The sequence below is a fragment of the Peromyscus leucopus genome, chromosome 4, assembly GCF_004664715.2.
Source record: "Peromyscus leucopus breed LL Stock chromosome 4, UCI_PerLeu_2.1, whole genome shotgun sequence".
Classification (NCBI taxonomy): domain Eukaryota; kingdom Metazoa; phylum Chordata; class Mammalia; order Rodentia; family Cricetidae; genus Peromyscus; species Peromyscus leucopus.
In genome coordinates this window covers 54,188,806-54,201,265 of record NC_051066.1, presented here as the reverse complement: position 1 = coordinate 54,201,265, position 12,460 = coordinate 54,188,806, and the positions used below count along the sequence as shown (strand labels likewise).

Here is a 12,460-nt window from a genome sequence, read left to right as displayed (position 1 = left end):
TTTATAAATTATAATATAGTAAATTATAAAAATAAAGTTTAATGCATTTAAATTTGAAAATTCCATTGCCATTAAAACTCTTCATTGCTTGAGATGTGATTTTGTTCTGGGCTCTGTGCACTGTTGTGCTCTGGTGGCTTGAATTGGCCATGTGACTTTCTGAGAAGGAAAAGAAATCCCACTGACTAATGCTGCTGCTGTTCACTAAGTCCTTATTATGTATTGATTTGAGATTCTTCATGGTATGTCTATACACTCTCCTGTTGCAGGTCTTTGAGAAGTTTACAAAGGAGTCTACATCATTACTGGATGAGCTGGCTCTGATTAACAATGGAAGTGATAAGGGGAATGAGCAGGAGAAGGAGAAGGTAGGTAACGGTCATCTGGTGAAGGATGCCCATTGCTGCTGGTCAGGTTAAGAGGACCACAGTGAACAAAGCTCTACTCAGAACTGCCACACACAGCTAGTGAGCATCTGCTTGACACACACAGCCCTCCTTTGACTTAAGTTGGCTTTTAAAAAGGTACTTTCTGATGAGCCTGGCTGTTTTCCATTTTCCTTGTCCTGGGAAGCATTGTGTTATAAGAACATACTTTGAAAATGAAGCCACTTTCTACTCTTCTTGGTTTTGCCTTTTCCTGGGAACACCTGCAGCTCGAAATAAATTCTTACAACTTTATTTAAGTTCATTAGAACCAAATATCTAACATATAGAATTCTTGTCCTGAAACTTGATAGTTGTAAGTTTAACGTAAAGAGTTCGGCATTTCATCATACTTGACATAGTGGTTGAGTTGTATCATCCATCTGTAGCTTTCCAGACTTACTACCTTACCAGGGTGTTCATTGCCCTCTACAGCCTCGCCAGTCTTAACCTTTTGGTTGGTGGACCAAGTTCCTTTCTGCCTAAGGCTAAAGCACATTTAAGAAATAAATCAGCCCTGAGCTTTTGATTGTCGGTGGTCACTAGAACTGTGCTTTCTTATTAGGAAGTTTGCAGGACATCAGCAAGCATTTCTCATCTAGCTCCTTTGCATCTGACCGTGACCCTGTATTGGAACCTATGAATATGAATGTAAATATGGTCATGTGTCAGTCACCTGAAATAACACAGTCACATGGATGTAAGAGGATGATAGTTTTACCAAATGTTGATTAAAATGAGTTCAGAATATAAAAACAAATACTTTGAATTTCAGTCTAATTAAGGATACCTTAAATAGTCACAACTGTTAATGTCTTTGTACATAGTCTATATTGTGTGGCTTCTCCCATGGAGGCCCAGACAATGTCTTTTCGTCCCAGACAGAGCACCTGTGACCCACTAGAGTCATGGTTCCACACAGTTCCAGCTTAGTGAACCAATAATTTATTTAGGTTACTTAGGAGAGCATGGGTGAGAGGTTACTACAAGACAGTAGGCAACTTATAGACAACTGTATCACAAAGAAGAGACTCTCGGTCTAGCAAGTATCAGCCCCTTGTATATCCAGCCGGTGGGGAGAGGCCTCTTTTGTGCTGTCTAAGGCACCCCCATCCTCTCTCACAGGAAAATGTTAATGGGCCAGTCTTAGGACAGTCTCTTGATGGTAAACGTAGCTGCTCTATTTCAAAACAGCAATTGGAGTATCCTACTTGGGGAACAGAGGTCCACAACACCTTATAAAAGTGTAAACACGTATATATGGCTAAGTATGTGATTCCTATATAGCTGTCACATACACTTTTATTTCTCAGGAAAGACGTGCATATGAAGAAGGTACCCATAGAAAATGAGTTGATGGACAGAATTTAATTCTGTATTTCTATCCCTTGCTCATGCTATAAACCTGGCCTAAGGGCTCCGAGGGAGCACAGCATCAAAGAAGCCTGTCTAATTGCTTCTTTAGACCTCCATGCTTATATGACAGATAGTTCAGGGCCCGTTCTCTTTCTCTAGTAAGAGTGTTTGAGAAAGACTTTGGGAAATGCTGACTTGTGTGTCATATGAAGTATTAATAAAATCTTGTGTCTACCAGTCTCTTTCCACACTCAAATGTTATTGTTCAGTTTTTTTTCATACTTAAGTAATAGAATCCCTTTCCATCTCTTGAAAATTTTTATCAACCTTCATTATGTTAGCCCTAGGAACATCTTGGCTACCCAAGAGGTGAGGGCATAGATCAGTTAAAAATTACAGAATTTAGTTCAGCATATAGCAGTATGGTCTTTTGGCTCATGATTTGCTAAGCTCCTCTAGCTTTCTTGAATTTTTCTCTTTCTCACATGTTTTCAGAAAGTGAAGGCAGAAATCCAGCTGCCCAAGAAACAGGACCACAGTAGAGAAGGTGTGGAGCATAACTGTTTAGGACATCACGCATGCATGCATATGTGTATTCATGTTAGTCGTTTCTCCAGGTTGAACTTTTGCTAAACGTGTTTTAGCAGGTCTACGAGTTTTCTGGTTATCTCTGTAGGATGTTTTAGTTATATGATCATGGACTGTGACATCTTTATGAAGGAGTAATTTGACTTTTTCCTCTCCTTTTTGTATCCCTTTAGTTTCTTTTCCTTCACTGCTCTAGCTAGGACTTCAGATACCGTGTTGAATAAGAGTTGAGAGAGGGGAAACCTTGTCTGCTTTGTCTGTTGAGGTTTCTGTCCTGAAGTCTGTGTGTTCTCTATTACACTTACTTAATTATATATGTTGAACCTTTCTTATATTTGCTGTGATGCCAGCCCGACTTGCAGCTAAGTATATAATCCTCTTAATGTGTTGTTGAATTTGGTTTGAAATATTATATCGAAGATTTTGTGCATTTAGTTTTCATCCAGGGAAATTGTTCTCTTTTGCTGTGTTCCTCTCTGGTTTTTGGCTTCATCAGATGAGTTTGGTAGTAATTATTTCCTACATTATGGAGCAGTTTGAAGAACGCTGATGTTGGCTCTTTAATGATCTGGTAGAAGTTAGCATCAGTCCTTCTGGAACACATGTATTTTGTGTAAAACAATTTCTGAAGTAGCTTTATAGGAATATTATAACATTTAAAAATGATTCTTTTGATACCTGCCAGGTCTGTGACTTAAACTTTCTTCCGTCTGTTGATCCTGAGACAGTCCTTCAGACAGGTAAAGTGAAAAACAAAACATTTATTAGTGATAATATTAGTAATCTAGTAAAGAACTAGTCTGTTTAAAAAATTTATTCAGTGTGTATGTGGTTAATATAGTAGAAATTTAAAGGGAACTTTTTCAAACTGCTTTGGGCTTAACCTGATGGTGTTAGTATAATATTTAAAAATTAGTGGCGACAAATTATCTCCTCCTTGAAATACTGGATTTATTTCCTATTTTATAAAAAGGATTTTACAAAGTGTATTTAATTCTATTTCATTGGGTTGTTACGAGGATTATTAAATACTTGTTATGTGCTGTATTCTCTCAACAGTGTTTGAGATATATAATTCGTATTATTTTCTCTATTTTTATACTTCAAGAAGTCAAGGCTTAGAGATGAAAAAAATAACCTAAGTAAATCAGTTTGTTCATAGTCAAGTAAGAAAACTTATCAGCACAGTTCAAAGCAGGTCCAAGTACAGAGGCCGTTGACCGCAGTTCGTGCTCATCTGTGTGGAACACTGAGCCCGCGGCAGTGGGCTGATGCCCCTGCTCCATGCTGTGCACTGATGCCCCCTGCTCCATGCTGTGCACTGATGTCCCTGCTCCATGCTGTGCACTGATGCCCTGCTGCGTCCTATGCTGTCTGCACTGATGCCCCTGCTCCATGCTCTGCACTGATGCCCTGTCAATGCTCTGACTGATGCCCCTGCTCCATGCACTGATGCCTGCTCATGCTGTCATGATCCCCTGCTCCATGCTGTGCACTGATGTCCCCTGCTCCATGCTGTGCACTGATGCCCCTGCTCCATGCTGTGCACTGATGCCCCTGCTCCATGCTGTGCACTGATGTCCCCTGCTCCATGCTGTGCACTGATGCCCCTGCTCCATGCTGCGGTGTGTGCTTGAGCCCCATGTCTGCAACAGAGAGCCATCACTTCTAGGAGAATGCATTAGAATCCTTTTAATATTTCTAATCTCCTCAAACATTAATAGCTTATCTTCCCAGTCTTCCTGGGTTCCAGGCACAGATCTAAGTCCTCTGTGTGGTAACTCTTTTATCCTTCAACACGATCTGGGAGGGAGTGCTTGTTACATACCGTTTTCAGAAGGTGTGACACTGAAGCAGAAATAGTCGGACTGGGCCTGGTGGCACAGCTCCTAGGAGGCAGGGTCGGGAAGGTAACAAGTTCAAGGTCTGCCTGATCCACATGAGTTAAACGGAAGCTTGAGGGGCTTGTGGAGACCTCATCTCAGAGTCAGGAACATAAAGAAGGGCTAAAGGTGTGGCTCAGGAGTGGCATACATTCCCAGCAGGCACCGGGCCGCAGTCCTTCCTTGATGGCAGAGTTAATCATGTGTATATGCAGTCAATAAACCCTCTGGTCAGAACCTGAGCCCAGACACTGAGGCAGCAGATTGTTTTCTGAAATAATTGTCTGTCCTAAGTGCTCTCTGGTAGAAATGCTAAGATAACAGTTGTCAGGGTAGGAAAAAAAATAATGGACTTCTGATATTAAAGATATATATGGAGCCCATGCAACATTCCATGTGTTTAAGTATTTGTACAGATTTTTAAAACAAATGTTTTTCCAATTATAAAATGCCAGGAATAATTTTTTTAAATCAGAATAGATTTGATATAATTATTCAGCTGTATTTCAGTTTTCAGTATGATATAGATTTTAGTTCCTTAGGGAGTAAAGGAATACTTACCATCTACACATTTTATATGCTTAGAAATTACAATAGTTGGTCAGTAAAAGTACTATTTTATATGAATACTTAGTTCCATGAGTTACTTAGCATTTTTGAAAGCATCTTATTTAAACTACTGATTTAAGAGCATTTCAATATTTCTATATGTGCACTAAGTTTTGTTTTATGGACACTTAAAGTAGGCATTGAAAGTATATAATGGAGATTTAGAACAATCTAGTTTTTTGTTTTTTTGTGTTTTTTTTTTAGAAATTGGTTATATCTGAAAGCTATAATAAAAATGCTTTCTATACTTTAAAAGCTATTTAAATTTAGGATACTTCTAAAATAAAGATGAGAAGAAGAAGATTTATAATGTCCGTATTTTTGATACCTCTGTAATAATCAGAATAGTTTTATCCTAGGCAAACAGTCTCTTTACTTTTAAAATTGTAAATATGCTTGTTATATATTTTTGTTACATATTCTGTGTCAATTTCTTGTGTATGAGTGGATTCCTGAGTGAGCTTGCTATAGGTAATTCTTCCACTACTATGGCATGTTCACTAATCAGACAGTATGTTATAGATGTTCCTGTAGAGGTGATTTCAGTATCATTTTGCACTGCTCATGAAACTTTTCTCCAGTTACTTTGATAATGCATTTCCTTCACTGTCAACTTTTATTTTAAGTTCTGTGCTTGAGAGCGAGGAGTTGAAGCCCTCTAACACATTTCTTGAATTAGTAATGGAAATTACAGAATATAATTTTGCTCTACAGAGAAAGAGGACTTATTAATCTTAAGTAATTATTCTACCAAGAACCTGATAAATATAGATGTCCACATATATTCTACATTTACTATGATGTATAGGGTTTATATAGTTACACAATTGACCATTTGTTTCAAAGTTTTTCCTAGTATATATAAAATGATTATGTTCTCATCTATGTGCACATATGCAGTTTTCCTACTCATTGTGATATATAAAGTTTTAACTTGCATTTTATTCTTTATGAGAAGGCAGAGGGATAGGCGTTAAAATCAGGGACTATAATGTAGAAGATCGACATGTAGGGATTGTATTTTTTGTGGGCATTAATTACAAGTATCTTTCGTTTGTAAAGGGCATGAGTTGTTGTCTGAATTACAGCAGCGTCGGTTTAACGGCTCTGATGGAGGGGTCTCGTGGTCTCCTATGGATGATGAGCTGCTCGCACAGCCACAGGTTATGAAGCTGTTAGACTCACTCCGGGAGCAGTACACGCGCTACCAGGAAGTCTGCAGGCAGCGCAGTAAGCGCACGCAGTTAGAGGAGATCCAGCAGAAGGTGATGCAGGTGGGTGTCAGGCTGGGCTGCCTCTTCACCCTTGGGAATGCCACGTGTCTTTTCCCTGATAATGTCTGTTATGTGACTGACCACACAGAGAACTTGACAGATTTCAAACTGGATTCATATCTTCATAGGGAGTGTCTACGTTAAAGTGACATTATTTCTACAATGGTGGAATTGATCATTTAACTCACTAACAGAATGAACTTCAAAAATGCTAGTTTTAAACTTAATTGGTCTCTATATTCATTTAATTCATAATATTTGAACATGGTTGCTTGATTCATTCTTAATTTCTAAAACTTACCAGACTGTTTACTATCACTGTAAAGTATTCTATCTTAGCAAAGTAATACAACAGTGTAGGTGATTCAAATATTACATTTATCCTTTTATGATATTGATAAAATGTTAAATGTACTTAATTATTAATTTTAGTTGCTTTTAAAATTGATTTTCATAAGAAATATGGCTGAAAATTCCAAAAATAAATGCTAAACATTTCTGTTCTTTAGATTATGGTGGATTCTTATCTACTAACAATTAAGAAAATTAATCTTCAAATAATTTTACTTAAAGATACAAGCTGGAGGGCTGGGGAGCTGGCTCAGCAGTAAGAATGGAGCTGTCTTGCAGAGGATTTGCATTTAGGTGCCAGTCCCCACTTGAGGGGGCTCAGGGTTCCTTGTAACTCCAGGTCCAGGAAATCGGATGCTGTGTGCTCTTCTGTCCTCCACTGGGACCTGTGCTTACTTACCTGTACATACCTATGCATAGACACACATGTACATGTAATTAAAAATAAAACAAACCTCTAAAAATCAGTAAATAAATATAAGTCCAAGCAGCTTGGAATGCTGCAGTGTTGTTTGAAATCTAGAGTCATTGGTTCTCAAGGTGAATATTAAGTGCTGCTTACGTGTCAGGCATGGTGCTGGATTTTATATGAGTTATAAAAGTAGGTTTCATTTTGTTGATAAACTCAAGGAGAAAAAGCATTAAGCATCACAAGTAAAGAGCCAGAGTCCTTTAGGCATTGGCGGAGGGACCATTTCTGTGGCTGCTATAGTCCTAGGAGGGCCTAGCAGGTGGAAGTAGCAGTTGACTTTATTCTCTCGGAACCTGGATGATTTCACCGCACAGAAGCAAGGTTTACAGGAGACTTGGCATTTCCTTGTGGTTGGAGAACAGCATGATACGGAAGGGGAGCTTGGGGTCTTGGGTTGCACTGGACTCCACAAAGCATCTTCTCATTAACTGAACCCTGTGTGGCACCACTTTTAAAAGGTTAGCGTTTGGAAAGAACCAGCACACTAATGGTAGTGTATATTTACTAAACTAGACCTTACACCAGAGAGCCCAGCCTCCACTATGGTCCAGGACAGCAGCATCACACAGAATAAACCCATAAGTGGTTTCATAACCCATGGGTAATAGGTTGGATACTTCCTGGAATGTGTGGCCCAAGGTAATTCTTTATCCAGTGTGGCACAGAGGAGCCAAAATGTTGGATGCCCTGCTAGAAACCATTAATGGACTTTCTCTGTAAAGTCTAAATATTTAGGCTTTATGGATCACATAGTGTTGTAATTACAGCTACATAGTCGTCCTTTGTTGTATAAAGAATGTATAAGTATAGTATTTGTGTATGAATGTACATGGCCTATTTCCAATAAAACTTTATTTTCAAAACAAGTGATGGGCCAGATTGACTTGCAGGCTCCAGCTTGCTGACCTCTGACTAAATCAGTAAGATATCCTAGGAAGAAAGATGTGAAAGAACAGTGTTGAATTCCAGGCAGAAAACTGAGGCTTTTATTTACTTTAATCCCATGTAAACCAAAGATGTCGGAGCATATGTATAATTGTGACTATTTCTATATACTCATTAGTAAGTTAAAGCAGTCTGCATTAAGCCCAAGTAAACTTTAGCCTTTATGTTGGAATTATCTTTGACAACCACAGAGATGAAATAGCACAGTGGTTGGGACAATGCTCAGATTCTGAACCTAGGTGGTCTGGATCTGACCTTTTCTGATTCTGAGCTGATTGGCCTTGGAAGACTTTTCTATGCCCTCGTTTCTTCCCCCACAAACAGAACAGTTATGGCAGTAAAGACAGTAGCATGCTGCGGGCCGCAGGAATATCATAAGAACTCAGCTGGTTATGGCAAAGTCACTACCTGGAGGAATCAGGGAATTCCTCCAGAGGAAGCCAAATCCCAAGGAGTTTTTGGTGTTACTTGGCTTGTTATATATCATCTGTATTCTGTTATGAAAATCATGTGTGCCTTCATAGCTTTACCAATTGACTTTTCCCTAGAAGGGCTAACAGTGTGGACTGATCACTCTCTGGACATACACATTCCAGGTATTTGGAGAACTGCCTTAGGAAAGGCTTTCTCTGGAATCAGATATCTCCCTTGGCTACTTTCAAGGACTAGCAGTAATAACAGTCCACATGCAAGTCTCCTGATTTAAGATAAATTCCACAAGGAGACACAGCCTAGGTCAGGTGGACATTAAGTAATAGCTTTACACAATTCAGCTCGGACCCTCCTTTCTTACAGCCTTACTAACTTTATAGACTGCTAATTCCTTACCTAACCACTTCTAGGAATATTTAGATAACCTTCTGCGCTGACAGCTATGCTCAGCCAGAACTCCAGTTCAAGCCTCCCTGTAATTATCATTGGCAGCATCCGGCCAGGTCCATCCCCAGATGGAGGAAAGTACCTTATCAGAGATACCTCTATACTTTCTAAGAATAGACTTAAACATCCAGCCCACCTGTTTGAGAAGGCCTGGCGGATGTGCCAATTAAGCCTTACTTCTTCCTTTCCCAAACGTTACCTCCAGTTCCAGACCTCCCTTTAACTATCACCAGAGGCATCTACCTGTACACAGGTTGCCTAGCGACTGAGCACACTTTCCCCCACCCTGCAGAAAAACGGCAGATAGCTTGGACAGATAGGAGCCACAGGAAAAAAGAAGACAGTTTTATTTTCTCCCATTGATCTAGCAACTTATAGATTCTTAACACTTTCTACCAATCACATTTAAGATTATAATTGAGCACATAAGAGCCCTCTTCTTAGATATTACCTGAATTTAGGCTTTAATTAATTCATTTCCCTGTTGGTCACTTCCCTTTGGGGTTGCAAATGATAATTAACCGTTATTGCCTCCCTATGTGATTTTTATCACCCCTCCATTTGACCCTGGAAGCCTGTTTTGCACGGCTAAGGATTACTCCTTGTAAGTGTATATATACCAGGACTTCCAGGGCATGGAGAGACAGAGAAGAGAAAAGAGAATGGAAGAACTAGATGGGTAAGAACTTGAGAGGAACGAACTGAGATGGGGAAGAACTAGATTGAAGGGCTAGAAGAGAGGACAAGAGGAACGAGATGGAAAATGAGGAAAAGCCAGATGGGGAAGAACAAGATGAGGAAGAGCCAGATGAGAGAGAAGGAGACGGGAGAGGAGCCGATAGGGGAAAGAACTAGATAGATGAGAGCCTAGAAGGGACAGAACTAGATGAAGGAATTAAGATAGAACCTAGAGGGGACAGTAGACAAATATAGAGAAATCAGGCAAGGAAGGAGCTAGGCATGAGAGCAGAATAGAAGCTGTGTAGAGAGAGAACTATCACAGAATAATAATAAAGTGTATAAACTAAGGAGTTTCGTATACATAGATTCATTTCTTTTCATCAAAGATTAATTATCAGCTGGTTGTAGATTCTTCCTGGACCCTGGGAGGGGACTATCGAGGGGCTGGACCCCCTTAGTCCCCGATAGTATCACACCTATTTACATGAAGATTGAAAGTGATAATTTTAGCCAGTTCTGGCTTTTGGGTTTATACATAGAGATAAGATTCATCACCATGTATGCTTTGCTAAATAGATAAGATAAAACAATAAGATTAAGAAAGTAAATGTATTGACATGCATTTTTAAAACACCCAATTAAGAGATTAGAGAAGGGAGGTGATGGTGGTGGTGATGATAATTGTAGTGATGGTGATGATGTTTATAATGATGGTGTTGATGATATTTATAATGATGGGGATAAGGATGTGGATGATGGTATTTATAATGACTGTGATGATAGTTAACAGATCATTGTTAAGAACAGATAAATTTTATTGAGGCTCGGCTTTTTTCTTTTAAAGACAAAGTCTTGCTTTGTAGTGTAGGACTTGAACTCATGATTCTCCTGCCTCAAGCCTCAGCTTCCTAAATGCTGGGATTTTAGGCATGTGTGGCCATCCCCAGCTTTTTCTTACGAAGTTTGTGAATACACTGCTGCACCAATGCTCAGCATGCAGTGTTGCCAAAGAGCACAACCTAAAGAAAGATCTAGTTCCCTTGCCAAAATGATTGTTTAAATGTAACTCCAGTAACATGTAGCATGAATCTTAGAGAGTTCTTATTAATAAAATCAAACCTGAGGCCAGTTATTGGGGTAAATACTGGAAGATCAGAGAACCAGAACAAGCAACAGCTACCTCACCTCACCGGATCCTCAGCTGGTCTTGTTTCCTCAGCCTGGAGGCCTCTGAGTCCTCATCCAGAATGAATCTCAGCTGAACTGTGTTGCTCCACAGCCTAAAAGCTTAACCAGCCAAAATGCTTCTAGTTTCTGGTCCTCACGCCTTATATACCTTTCTGCTTTCTACCACCACTCCCTGGGATTAAAGGCTTTCTGGGATTAAAGGCGTGTGTCACCATGCTTGGCCATTTTCAGTGTGGCCTTGAACTCACAGAGATCCAGAGGGATTTCTACCTCTGAATGCTAGGATTAAAGGTGTGAGTGCCACCATTTTCTAGCCTTTTTATCTAGTGGCTGTTCTGTCTCTGACCCCAGATAAGTTCATTAGGGTGCACAATATTTTGGGGAACACAATACCACCACAGTAACGTGTGAATGATATGCTGAATACATCATAGTGTCTTACAGATTTGGGGGAAATCAGTTTATAGAAAGCTAATCGGAAAGCTGGACGTCTGTTTAAGTCAGTGAAATCAGAATTGTCCACATGACTGTACTGTCATATCTCGGAGAACATGACGCATGAGCAATCAGTAGTGCTGAAAAACTGTATCGAAATAGTCGGATGATAATTTTCGGTAACTTTGATAAACTGTGTGCTAAGTAGTCGTGTGATAATTTCCAGTCGCTATTTAGTTCGGCAGTGTCAGACTTCATGAGGAATGCAAGTATTCTCTGTGCTGCTGCTGTGAAGTTAAAAATTCGATTCCGCATACTCCTGGGTAGCGACAGCACCACTTCACTGAAGAGGGCTGCGGCCTTCCCGTTACTCACCGCAGCAGGAGTTCTGCTGGCCAGTGCTGCAAGCCTTGTGTTTGGAACATTCCGTGCACTTTTTTTCCATTCTGGAGAGACGCCGTAGGTGCAAAGTAGGAACACTCTCAGTCGCCTAAGCCTCAGCTGGAGGCTGTGCCCTCAGTCCCTGCAGTCAGGTGCTTGGCATGCCCTCCTGCTGGGTTGACCGTGTGTGTGTGTGTGTGTGTGTGTGTGTGTGTGTGTGTGTGTGTGTGTGTGTGTGTGTGTGTGTGTCCTGATATTCCCTCAGGCACTCCAGCTATGCAACAATGGTGGATTGCCATAGACATTTTTGGCTTGTGCACATATTTGACCTCATAAGTTTTAAGGACAAATCTCCAAGGTTAAATGTTGCATTTAAATGTATTAATAACTATGTAAAGGATCATATTGTTATAGACTGTGCACAGAACTGTTTTTGGAGTAAGTTAACATTAGTATTTACTTGACTGAGTAAAGTGTGAATGAAAATTTTATAACACCATTTGTCAAGCAACCATCGTTGATGCATTTAAATGGACTTGTTTACTGAGCATTGACCTCAACTTGAATAATTTTATTAGAAATTGTCATACAGTTACTGCATGTACACTATGATGTTTCATACTGAAGAAGACAGTTTCTGAGTGTGTTAAAGCTGTGTGTGTGTTGGTTGTGTAATTGTGTTTCTTTGTCAATGAGATGTCTCCTTTATATGAATTTCATATTTAGAGTTATGGCGTCTCCACGGTTCTACATTCTTAATCGCTTTTGTGTGCTGTACTAATACAGCAGATGGACTAATGATGAAGAACAAAGCTTTGCTTTTTATAGTTATACAGGCAAGGAATTCCAGGGTCGAGAGGTGTGAGTCTGGTTGGGACCTTCATGCTGTGTAGAAGGCAAAAGGGCAAGGGTTTGAACGAGAAGGGGGACAGCACAGGAACACACGAGGTCAAGTTAGTCAGCAAGCCAGGAGCCTAACCGCACCGCACCGCT

The 12,460-nt window shown here is 39.9% G+C and overlaps 1 protein-coding gene across 1 annotated transcript in view; it reads left to right on the top strand.

Annotated features, from left to right (window-relative positions):
- The first annotated feature begins 3,065 nt into the window (after positions 1–3,065).
- Sestd1 (SEC14 and spectrin domain containing 1) overlaps positions 3,066–12,460 on the top strand; it is a 33,706-nt gene continuing 24,311 nt past the window's right edge. Inside the window, exons 1-2 of the mRNA XM_028880647.2 lie at positions 3,066–3,109; positions 5,924–6,135. Coding sequence (XP_028736480.2) covers positions 5,995–6,135 — 141 coding nt within the window. The 5' untranslated portion in view covers positions 3,066–3,109; positions 5,924–5,994. The remainder of the gene's footprint in view (positions 3,110–5,923; positions 6,136–12,460) is intronic.